This window comes from Girardinichthys multiradiatus, chromosome 13 (genome assembly GCF_021462225.1).
Source record: "Girardinichthys multiradiatus isolate DD_20200921_A chromosome 13, DD_fGirMul_XY1, whole genome shotgun sequence".
In the NCBI taxonomy this organism is placed as follows: domain Eukaryota; kingdom Metazoa; phylum Chordata; class Actinopteri; order Cyprinodontiformes; family Goodeidae; genus Girardinichthys; species Girardinichthys multiradiatus.
The window spans coordinates 36,843,094-36,855,939 of NC_061806.1; the positions used below are offsets into that span (position 1 = coordinate 36,843,094).

The 12,846-nt window shown below is 39.8% G+C and overlaps 1 protein-coding gene across 1 annotated transcript in view; it reads right to left on the reverse strand.

The window, feature by feature from the left end:
• LOC124879104 (histone-lysine N-methyltransferase 2B-like) overlaps positions 1-12,846 on the reverse strand; it is a 41,682-nt gene that overhangs the window by 27,945 nt on the left and 891 nt on the right. The window contains exons 2-6 of the mRNA XM_047383419.1: positions 6,077-7,571; positions 5,760-5,935; positions 5,287-5,376; positions 3,984-4,140; positions 738-1,014 (exon numbers count right to left, since the gene is read on the reverse strand). Coding sequence (XP_047239375.1) covers positions 738-1,014; positions 3,984-4,140; positions 5,287-5,376; positions 5,760-5,935; positions 6,077-7,571 — 2,195 coding nt within the window. The remainder of the gene's footprint in view (positions 1-737; positions 1,015-3,983; positions 4,141-5,286; positions 5,377-5,759; positions 5,936-6,076; positions 7,572-12,846) is intronic.

Genomic DNA, 12,846 nt, shown 5'->3' on the forward strand with positions numbered 1-12,846 from the left:
AGGGTTTAGACTAGAGGTGCACAATCTGACTGCCAAAAAGATTTTAGGTCTGTTGGAAAGACTTTTATTAAAGTGTTTTGGGACATTGTGATGAAGGAAAAGAAAGAAAAGAGTCAGGAAAATAGTGGGTATTTGTAATCAATATTGTCACCTCAATATTCTGCCACAATATTACATTTACATTTTTTGCTGATATTGTGAAGCTGCTGTTTAGATCCTAAAAGTATTCATTTGTTAGAATGGCTCAGTCAAAGTCCAGAGCTATGGGAATCTGTGGCAAGGCTTGAAAATTGATGTTCACAGATGCTCTCCATCCAGTCTGACTGACCCTGAGGTGTATGCAAAGGAAAAAGAAAATAATCCATAAAGTTTGTGACTAAAATGAGTGAAAAAGTTAACAGGGTGTGAATATTTCTCTATGGCATTGCATAACAAGCGTTGAAATCCCTTAGAAATTACCATACATTTAGGAATATTGGAGTTCAAATAATAAATTGGGGTTGGGAGACTTCCTAAACACCTGCGTAGACACAATAACTGATTATGCAGGAAAAGGAAATGCAATTTAACATTTTAAAAGTACATTCACTGATAATGCCCTTTCCTCGTTATTAAGGGCCTGCAAAAACAGTAAATAACCTCGAAAACATTTTGTGAAAATTAATCAGAAGCCGTGTCTGACAAATGGTCATGCAACGCAAAGAGCCGAGCCAGTAAAACAAAGCCCATCCACTTACATGCAGCACTGTTTCTTGGTGTTGGGCCCTCCGAACTTGGGCTTATCCAGACAATTCATGCATTCCCCGCAATCGCCCTCTATGGAGCATCCTTTGCAGATTCCACAGCGTCTCGAACGGACTCCTCCGGGTAAATACTGACTCAATATCCTCCTCCTTCGGAACTTGTGGCCCTTTTTCTGCCTCCTGCGCTGGATGCTTTCCTGAGAGACCGCCCACTGTGCCCTGCCCTGATCAGAGATGTCATCATCATCGTCATCATCATCATCAGCCACATCTGCAGGTGAGACACAGAGGAGGATGGGTAAAGAGTTGATACAGCATTGAGTCAGTATTAAATATGTGTAGGTGATTAAGGGGATGGCAGAGCTTTTCACGCAGCCTGCAGGAGTCGTTAAAAGTCTCAGTTCTGTGACTGGAGCTTCGTTACATGCATTGATAAGCCCTTTGTCCGACAAGGAGGCTTCCTGCTGATGTTTCTACTGGCTGCCTGGCTAAATAAAGCTCTTTGATAAAGCTGGGTTGCTGGATGAACTGTAAAGTCACCCACAAAATCCATTACAGGTGGAAACTGCCTTTAAAACATTTTTGAGATTGAATCAGAACTTCTTAATTCCCTTTGTGGGAATGTCTCAGTGTAAATAAGCAGTTAATATTAGGACATTAAAATGATTCAGAGGTTTGTTATTTGATGTAATGCATCTACAGTAACTGTGTGCAAGCATCACTCTTTGCCCTTTCCTCCATATGTGTTCAGTGTACGTTGTGCATTTTAGGACATCTGGTCTCAGGACATCATTGTCAGACATAGCCTCAAAAAGCATCCAGTTGCAGGAAAAATAACCATCAAAGTTCAGACAAAACAGAGAGAGAAAGAATCACCCTGATGCCGGCACAGCTGAGAGGCCTGGCCACTGGCGCCTTTTCTGCAACTATCTGATAGCGCCTGTCCAGAGGGCGCTGTTGCTTCTGTACACCTTAAATTGATCCCCAAGAACCACTGATATAAGCTGGGCTAAAAATACAGACTGTAACATATTCTGATGGCCATTAACAGATCATCTCTCTACAGAATAAAGAACATTTTCCATAATTTGAGATGACATTATCAGACTGCTTATGTTAAGTTCTCCATTAAATTGCCTGACTGCCTTCTCCACCTGAGTCCCTGTTGCTTGTGACCGCCTTTGGTTTTTCCTCCCGACTCTGGGTTGTCCGTCTGGTGGCCTTTTGCTCGAGTCAATGTTGTCTGAAGGCATCATCTGATCATTTGGAACCCGAGTTCATTGTGTCTCATGGTGTTTTTTGTATTGTCTAAAGTCTCATGGTTATTATCCTGAGATCGAAGGCTTTTTGTCTCCAGCCTGACACCGTTCGGTCTGACTTCTGATGATGCATTCCTGGGACCGGAGCAAGTCCTAAAATGCACATCGTATCAGTGAGTTCATTTGTCAAGCAGCACTTCCTCACCTCATACTGAGTGAAGCTCACTCGACCAGTGTTGGGTAAAGCTTTCCAACAGCGGTGGCTAATCTGTGTGTGACAAAAGATATTTTTGCTGGCAAATATTTTTATACATTGAACTTTATAATATTTTTCCCCTATTCTTGCTAGCTCTTCCGAAATAGCCGTTTCTTTGACACAGACATTGCAAAACTGTGTTTAAAGTTACACATATTTTCTACCACTGGAGTTATATTTTTGTTACTACAGAGACAGTGAAGTATGACCCCAGTTACTCTGGATCAGTTAAAAACTAAACCTTTGAATGATGGCGAGGTCAGAGTTGTCATAGCAACATCTAGGCCCACCTCAAATTTATCTTTAGAAAATTGAATTCAAGAATTTAACAGCACAAATTATACAACAATCATACTGACCGTTTATCTATGGCTGACTGACATGTTTTGAGATAGCTTCATCCATCAACAAATAAATTTTATAAAAATGGAGGAACATTGTATATGAAGTTTTGATTTGATTTTTTTAAACAATTCCAACAAAATAAAAAACGAAGGCATCTGGACTTAGTATAAAATAGTATATAAGACCCTTAAAAAACAAACTAGATTTGTTTTTCTATATTTGGAAATCAGATTTTATATGTGATATGAAGCATCTTTAAAAAACGAGAAAGTCCATCTGCCTTCTAACTAAGCAAAAGACCTGGATGTTTCAGAATGTAATAAAACGTCATTGAAAACAAATGATAAGATGTCAAAATCAAGAGAAATACATCGGCTCAAAGCCACCGCAAGACCAAATATCAAAATGAATCATTCATAGTTTGAGTTATGTTGTTAAACTACAACATTACCACCAAATTAACAAATTAATTACAATATGATAAATTTTAAACTTCCTAAATTCATACAAAACCAATTAATGTTTGACAATTCAGGCCTTATTTAAAAAAATATGTAATTTAAAAGTGTCAATTCCCTGTTTGACAAGACAGTAGACAAGGGTTTTATTATAATTATTATCTATAGTGTTGCTACAAATTAATTTTACTCCTGAGAGAAAAATAATCTGAATAATTTAAACTAGAATAAATTGTGTTTCAAAACAAACATGGATCTTGCACATACAAAACATATTTTTTAACAGTGTAAACAAGGTCCATATAAATGTATTAAGCAGCAGCGTTGTACAAGTTATCTCTATCTGGTAGAGAAATATTTGCTGAATATTTTCTTTAATGATCAATACAGCAGCAGGGTAGGTTGCTACTGGTTCCTAGTCGTTTCTGCTCCCGTTGTCAGCTTCAGTCTGGCTCCTTCATAACCTGTATCATTATTAGCTAAATTAACCAATGCCTCCAATAAGGTGCTATATGGTTTTTTTTTGGCAGTACTCGCCATAGTCCAGCAGCAGCTCAGGGAGGGAAGGGGCTGAGTGTCTCTGAGTGGCGCTGCTGCCAGAGAAAGTGCCACAACCTGGGCTAATATAGGTCAGTTTGTACCGATTGTGACGCAAATGAGTATCTTTGAACAATTTTTCTTTTAAGGTTTCATTGAAATATCAAATATAGTGACAACCCTAATAATAGTTGCCTTAAACAGAACAGTACAATAAGATTTAAAAAATATAAACATTTAAAATTTCCATTCTGATTTGATTAAGGGTTTGGAAAGTAAAATCTCAATATTGTGCCATCCAATGCCAATATATAAAGAATTAAATCAAATTCTGCCTTTATCATATATGAAAAAAAAAAAAAAAACATCGGGGGACTGACTGTACCTTCTGCTGCGGGGGAGAAGGTGATGCCCTCCCTCTCGTGAAGCGGTAGAGCGCTGAGTCTGGGAATATCATCTGGCACCAAGGCACGAGGCTGTCCCAAAGCCACAGCGGCTGCCCGGCACACATGCTTGATCCTTGGACCTCTGAGTGGCTGCTCCTGCACACAGACCCGTGGGTTAAAAGCATTACTATTACTACTGACTATTATAGTGCCTGTAGGCCTTTACCGACTGGGTGTGTTAATCACTCATGTTGAAATTGCTCCATAAGTAAACCTGGAGAGACTCATGACATTAATAACAGGCCGTAGGTTCAAAAATATACATAGTTACAGCAAGTGAAACCACTGTGCCTTAGAAAAGTAATCACACCCAGCTGCAAATCTTTGTGTATTTCTCTACCAGCTTTGAATATCTACAGACAGCATTTTTTTTTTTATCAGCACTTTTCACAATCATCCACTTCCAGGATTTTCCTGTATTTAGTTTCATCCCATCAACTCTGACCGGCTTCACTGTCCCTGTTGAACAAAAACAACTTCATTGCATGAAGCTGCCTGCACCATGTTTCTCCATGGGAATTGTGTGTTCAGGGGGATGTGCAGTGATAGCTTTATACCACAAATATATTTCTGCATGTAGGCCGAGTTAAATTTTGGTCTCATTAAACTAAAGCATCTTCTTCCACGTTTGCTGTGTCCGCTTTCTTTCAACAATAGCTTTGTTCCTGTCGCTCTTCCATAGGGGCCAGATTTTTGGAGGCCACAACAAAATTGTCCGGTCAACAGATTACTGTAAGTGAGCAATGGATCTCTGCAGCTCCTCCACAGTTACCATAGCTCTGTTGGCTGCTTCTCTGATGAATGACCCCACCCCTTGTCTAGTTGGTCAATTTAGGTGGATTGCATAGCTTGGTAGGTTTGCAGTTGTGCAATACCCTTTCCATTTATAGATGGTGTACTAAACAGTGTTCTGTGAGGAGTTTAAAGTTTGAAATATTGGTTTCTTTAACTAATCCTACTTGTGATTTTATTTAGGGGTGCCAAGGTAAAGGGCAAGCCACATCATTTAGATTTTTTCCTAAAATAATCTTTGAAAAACCTTTGTAAATAATACACCTTTTCTTTGCATTCATAGGCATACACTACGTTGCGTTGGTCTATTGCATTTTGTAAATCCCTATAAAATATGTTGAAGTTGGTGGATGTTACATAAACAGAATAAAATGCAAAATGAATGAATATTTTTGCGAGTCACTGCAACTGATACAGATGGTGTGTAACTGAAGATGTTAAAAATATTACCTGTGGCCCATACTCCTTAGGAGAAAAGCCGGCTCTCCTCCTTTTCCTCCTTCTTCCACACACTGCCACCTGTGATTCCCTTGAACTCAACTATAAGTCCAGAAAAAGTGGAAAAATATGCTTTTAGATACAGGTGCATAAAATGTAACTATTATAACAAAAAACAAGCTGTATGATTTACCCTGATATAATCAGAATAAACAAAGAGGGCAAATAAAATGGTGCAAAAGCAAAACTTTTCGCTGTTGTCATTCTGACTCTTATCAGTATCATCAGCAGTCAATATTAACATGTAACTGCTTTACTGATGTTTAAGAGGAAACAGAATATGGTGGTACACAACAAAGATTATCTAGGGTTGCTTTGAATTTTTTGTTTCACTAAACAGAGCATTAATAGCCAATATAACTTTCGTTTAAATTTTAACTATTTTTCTTACATTATTTCTCAAAAGCCAGGAAATGTATTCCTACCTGTGAGAGCTTGAGCTGCTTCTGCTGATCAATCTTGATGAGCTGGACTTTGGCTTTCTTGAGCAGGTGCAGCATCCTCTTATTAGCTCCACTGAGACCGATCCGATGGCTGGGCCCGCCCACCTCCAACATGTCACAACTGGGGTCCCCTGTCACAGCTGCTGCTGTATCTTTGTCTAAAGGCACGAGAAAGGCAGATTATTTACAATTTCATAATGGAAAGGCATCCTCTATGTATTTTTTTATATGACATTTTCCGCAACAACAAAACAAGATCATTTCACATCTTTTAGAAATAAAGAAGATGATATACTTACTGTTAGTTCCTATGTCTTCTGCTGGAGTTTCCTCTGGAATTTCCACACCTGTCTTGACCACCACAGACACTTTCCTCACAACTCCTGGAGAGTCCATCTCCTCCATCATGATCTTGGGCCTCCGTCTCTTCCTGTGGTGGAAAGTTAAACTGTCGTCCTGGTCCGTGTAGTCCTCCTGAAACCCGGACTGGGTTTTCTTTTTCTCTGCCAGTTTTAAGGTGAGTTTCTTTAAGTTTTTGTAGATCTCGACGTGGCTTGCGTCTGGACTGGGTTTAGATGAGATCTTTGACTCAAGCAACGAGCTGTCTAACACAGATGTGGGGAAGCTGTCTAACGGCTGTGAGCTGCCGTCGTAACCTGATTCGTTAAGGGACAAGGTGGGTTTTGTGTCGTCTTTCTGCTGACTTTTCAGCCATGTTGACAGAGAACCCTTTGGAAATGGAATAATTTCCTCGTTCAGGAATCTCTTTGGGGTTTTGATAACACGGGAAGACCGTCCACTCGTTACAGTCGTATTGGTGTTGTTAGAACCCTGAGATAGCTGCTCTGAACTGGGCTTTGTTTCTTCTGATGGCTCGATACTTGGAGCCTGCTGTTCTGTACTTTCCACAGATGGAAGTGACTCTGGCACGTAGGTGTAAAAGACATGCCGTGTGCGAACCCGACCGATTTTTGGCCGTTTGTTACCCGATACCTCCGTTGATGGTTTGCGCCTATACCCGAACAAAAATCTGCCTCGATGCCTTTTGTGTGCTCTCTTCACTGAAGTCTCTGTAGCTTTGCCCTTGAGTGACCTCCCAACCTCTTGTTCAGTTTGCGCTGCAGCCTCTGGAGAAGCACCCAAACCTTTAACCATCCTCATCATACCCTGATGCCCGTGAAAGGACGTAAAGGAGCTGGCGCCGCCTTGAGCTGAGTGCCAAGTGTGTCCAATTTGAAAACCACTTTTCAGCTTTCCAGATCCTTTTGCTTGGGACGTCTCCGAGTTCTCCAACATCTCACCTTCTGCTCTGACTGCTCTATGAGCTTGCTCTGCAACTACGACTGCTTGAGATATGCTCGACACTTTTTCATGAGGTTTAGCGTCACTAACTGATTTGGTGGTCGTTTGGTTCAATGTTGCTTCTCCTGCTTTGCCAATAATGTCAGCTGATGATGTACTGCTCTGTCTGGCTGAGGTCTGCTTTTCTGCATGTTTGGCTTTTGCTGTGAGAGACCCCTTGTCTTGCACTTTAATCACAACTTTTGGCAATTCTATTTCTTTAACTGGGCTCTCCTTAACATCCTGCCCTTCCTTGGGAACTCTAGGTACAATTTTCCCAATCAGAGCTGGTTTTGGGGTCTTAGGAATAATTTTTCCAATAAGAGGCTTTGCTTCCGGCACCTGGTCTGAAACTCGAGGCGGCTTGGCCTGACTGACCGATCTCTTGGAGGCCGTGATTTTAGGTTTTGGTGGACATACTCTTGAGCTCCCAAATCCAGTAAACTCTTCCTCCTAGAAAAGAAATCTTTGTCAGAATAATAAAGTAATTGGAAAGGTTGAGACAAGGACATATACTCGATACACCACCTGTGATATTATGACATCAATGGAATATTGGGTTCAAATAAAGGTATACACATACAGTCATATTATTTCAGTAACTCAATTCACTAAGTAAAACCCATTATATAGACTATTTACACACAGACTGATGTTTTAAAGTCAGTATTTCTGTTAATTGTTAACAATTTTTCACTTGCAGCTAATGAAAACCAGACATTTAAGATTAGATTATATCAGACCAATCAAAAAGGTTTAATGCAGAAATGTGGGCTTAATAAAATGTATGTTTCATACCTGCTTAAAGGTTGTAATTTTAGAAATAACAGAATTTCAATCTGACAAACGAGCCTCATTGGAACGCATATTCTAGTTTATTGAATATGACTGTATTTGCATGTGTACTGCCCTATCCTTCTAAGCTGCAAAAAATACAAACGGAAAAACAGAATTCAACAAATAAATTGAAAGAAATGGTACATTTTAAGATTTAATCAAACATATTTGGGGTTTCCCCAGCAACATTTATAGTTTTAGCCTTCATAGAGATATTACTAATAGATAGGACTGACTGGCCGGTGCAGCCTGCACTTGATTAGCTGAAACAAACCACACAGGAAACATGCTGTGAGCTGAAATATTGACAGGTCATATCAAAGAGAGAGAACAGGAGCTCCATCTCTGCACTCTTTTTCTACAACGTCGCCCTCGCCACCTCAGACAGAGCCCGACTAAAGCAGCTTCTTGTTAGCTTTGATAGGAACTGCAGGAAGTATCCTCATTTGTAAGTCGCTTTGGATAAAAGTGCCTGCCAAATTATAAACAAAGTTAGCATGTCACCTCAGCAATTCTCCAGTATGCAAAGATCACCTTTGGCATCAGCAAAATATGCATTTACTGCAGACTTTATAACTACATGTGCAGAGTCAGATAGCCCTTTTGGACATAAATAGTATTAAATAAATAATAAGGAAAATTGCCAGAAAAGGCAGAGATTCATGTGGTGACAAAATATCAGCCTGCAAAAAATAAAACACAGCAGCAGTTTACCATTATGTGAGTAATTTAGGTGGAACAGTCACAATGCTACTGTAAATAATGTTGGACGGCTTTTAATAATTTTACATTCATGTCAAAAGAGCTTATATTTTAGAAAAATAACCATTTCTTCACCTGCATATAAAACAATTAAACTTTTGCAAAACAGTTACAACGAAGCTAAAAGGCAAAGTTTAATGAGCTTCATAACAATTTCCTAATTTATTCCCAATAAAGTTAGGTCACTCCAGGACCTTGAGATGCTTCTTATGGAACCACTCCTTAGTTATCCTGGCTCTGTGCTTCAGGTCGTTGTCATGCTGGAAGACCCAGCCAAGATCCATCTTCAATGCCCTTACTGAGGGAAGGAGGTTGCGGGCTGAGATCTCCTGATTCATGCCCCCATCCATCCTCCCCTCAATACGCTGCGGTTGTCCTGTCCCCTTTGCAGAAAAGCATCCCTAAAGAATGATTTTTCCACCTCCATGCTTCACGGTAGGGATGGTGTACTTGGGGTGGTACTCATCCTTCTTCCTCCACACACCGTGAGTTGAGTTTAGACCAAAAAGCTCTATTTTTGTCATTAGACCACATGACCATCTCTCATTCCTCCTCTGGATCATCCAGATGGCCGTTGGAAAATTTTAGACGGGCCTGGACATGCGCTGGCTTGAGTAGGGGGATCTTGCGTGTGCTGCAGGATTTTAATCCATGGCGGTGTAGTGTGTTACTAATGGTCTTCTTTTGAGACTGTGGCCCCAGCTCTCTTCAGGTCATTGACTAGGTCCTAACGTGTGGTTCTGGGCTGGTACCTCACCTTCCTCATGATCATTGATGCCCCATACAGGTAACATGTAACTGCTTTACAGGTAATGAGTGGAGAACAGGAGGGCTTCTTAAGAAGAACCAACAGGCCTGTAAGAGCCAGGATTCTCACTGGTTGTTAGGTGATCAAATACTTACGTCAGGCAATAAAATGCAAATGAATTACTCAAAAATCACACAGTGATTATCTGGATTTTCTGTTTTAGATTTAGTCACTCACAGTTGAAGAGTACCTATGATAAAATTTAAAGACTTCTACATGCTTAGCAAGTGGCAAAACCTGTAAAATCTGCAGTGTGTCAAATACTTGTTCTCCCCTCTGTATGTGCATTAGTGTTCAGCTTTAGAAACAGAAGTTTCCCAGTTCAAATTTTAAGAATCTCTGAGCATGGCTGTGTAGTTCATCGGTCACCCTGAAATTAGTCGTTAAACCACCAATGTACACGTCTGCAGGGAAAACTGAATATGAGTCAGTACTGTTCATGATTTGTTAATCAGGTACTTTGTCCAGCAGAGCCTGCAGTTTAGCATCAGCAGCTCGTTACTGTAACTCTCCTGTTGCGTCAGTGTAGTTTTGACAGAAACTGAAACTATTTGTTATTTTCCCATTTATGACTCAGCAGTAAACGGCAGACAACTTTTCTCCCAGTGCAATATCTCTGTGCACATAGATTAATTTTAGTTTCCATTTATTTCTGAAGCAATGACCATAACGGAAACTTCAACCATACTGTTCTCGTAAGGATGGATATTTTCCCGAAGACACCCTCTGGTAATAAACACTGTCTTATTTCAATAAAAGCACTCCTCAATGCACAGAGAATTCCCTGATTCAAGCACCCATTAACATACCTCAGCAGTTCAGAGATATACTTCAATTAATATTACTTACATCTATCTCAAATGTAAACAATCTTCAGAGTGATCACCAGTAAAAACCGTTGGATCATCAGCCCCAACGAATACTGAGTGGTATTAGGGGTATAGAGAGCTCCAGATGGGCATCATCACAAGCTTTAGCATGAGCCACATGACTGTGTTACAGCCAACTCTAAAGAGATTGCATCAGTAAAGCCTTGCTGATTCCAGACATTAAAGCCCATTCATTAATTGTCTGCATCCAACCTGGCTATAGGTAAAAAGGGGTTCATGTGAATGCATACAAGTGCCACATGGACCCATCTCATTTTCTATTTTGTATAACAAAAAAAAATAACTGAAGATGGACCTATCGGGGTTTTCCTTAAAAAGGTATGACATGCTGCTTGTGATTTCTTGCCCAGATGACTAAACCACAAAAGACAAAAATACCCTGTGGGTTATTTGATAAAAGATAGTAATTTTGAATCAGAGAGAAAATGAAGACATTACAACATTATCTCCATGTACACATGAACGCATCCGTCCCTAACCTTAAAATAACTTGAATTAAACAAAAAAAAAAAGTGCTTCACAGAACATGCTGCTGGTTGATCCATTAATAGAATGAAATATTAGAAGTTGCCAGATGTGATATATTTAATAAATAAGGGAAAAGGTCTGATTCAGGTGGAGGCCTCAACAATCTCCTGGATCAAAGACTACCTGACAAACAGACCACAGTTTGTGAGACTGAAGGGTTGTGAGTCTAACCAGGTAGTCAGCAGCACAGGAGCACCACAGGGGACTGTACTCTCACCATTCCTTTTCACTCTGTACACCTCAGACTTCCAGTACAAGACAGACTCCTGACATCTGCAGAAATACTCAGATGATTCTGCAGTCGTGGGGCGGATCAGAGATGGACAAGAAGCTGAGTACAGGAAGGTAGTGGACCGCTTTGTGGCATGGTGTGGAAACAATCATCTCATTTTGAACGTGACTAAAACAAAGGAGATGATTGTAGATTTTAAGAGAAACAGGAATAAGTCAAAAACTATTTCTATCATGGGAGAAGAAGTGGAGGTGGTGGAGGAGTATAAATACCTCGATGTTCACCTGGACAACAGACTAGAGTGGATATGCAACTGTGAAGCCATCTACAAGAAGGGACAGAGCAGACTACTTCTTGAGGAAGCTTAGGTCCTTTGGTGTTTGCAGCAAGATGCTGCATATCTTCTATAAGTCTGTTGTGAAGAGTGTGATCTCTTCTACCATCATCTGCTGGGGAAGCAGCATCAGAGCCAGGGACTTAAAAAAGCTCAACAAGCTGATGAAGAAGACTGGGTCTGTTCTGGGGACTCCTCTAGAACCTCTGGAGATCATTGTGGAAAGACGGATTCTTCATAAAATGAAGAACATTATGGAGAACCCTGAGAATCCTCTTAATGAGACTGTCCTACAACAACAGAGTGTCTTCAGTCAGAGGCTTCTTCAGATCTGCTGTAAGACGGAGCACTACAGGAGATCCTTCCTGCCCACAGCCATCAGCATCTATAAGGGTTCTTTGAGGAAACCTTCATAATATGAGCTATAACAACATTTAATTTCCCTTTGGGATTAATAAAGTATTCTTGAATTGAATTGAATTTCTTGGTAGTTGACCAGCAGATCATTTAGAGGCAAATCAAACAATCAGACAAAACAAACAAAATAAAAACTCCTGACAATAAATGCTTTGACTAGTTAAAGTTATGGTAAATATATAATTAGGCTAGCATTATGCATATCCCTAGTAGATTGGTAATTTGAGAAACCAATTTCTTCTTGCTGGAACATTACTATTTAAAGCAGCCCAACGGGGGTCCTGAATTGAATCCAGTAGATAATCTGTGGAGGGAGCTAATGATTAGGGTGATGGCAAAGAAGCCTTTTAACCTCAAAGTTTTGTAGACCATTGCAAAAAAAGTGAATGGTCAAAATGCATACAACAAGAAGGTCACGAATTATAAGAATGTGATTGCTGTAATTCCACTAAAGGATTTTCCATAGATCACTGAGAATTGTGTAAATAATTTTTAATGAGACATTTTTTGTTGAAATGTAAAAAAAATAAGTTATTACTTTTACCGACAAACCTCTTGGTTTAATTAAAATTACTATTTATAAATCTGCCGGGGGTATGAATAATTGTTATCCTAACTGCAAGTTGACAGAGCTTTCTGGTAATTATTACAGTAACTCAAATTACGATTTTCCTGAGAACACATAGCATTAACCCGTCTTTGCATGTAATATGCAATTTTATTTGCAGACCGTCTGAAGCAAGCAAAGGATTTACACGAACCCCTTATCTTGTCGATCATTAATAAACTAGCATTTTAATTTAATTTGGAAAGCAAGTAATGTAAGGTAAGATTGAACTTATAGACTACGTAACGTTTATTAAACGACTACTTCTCTCACGCTGCTTCCTACGTTCAGCTGAAAAAACACCGAGCAGTCA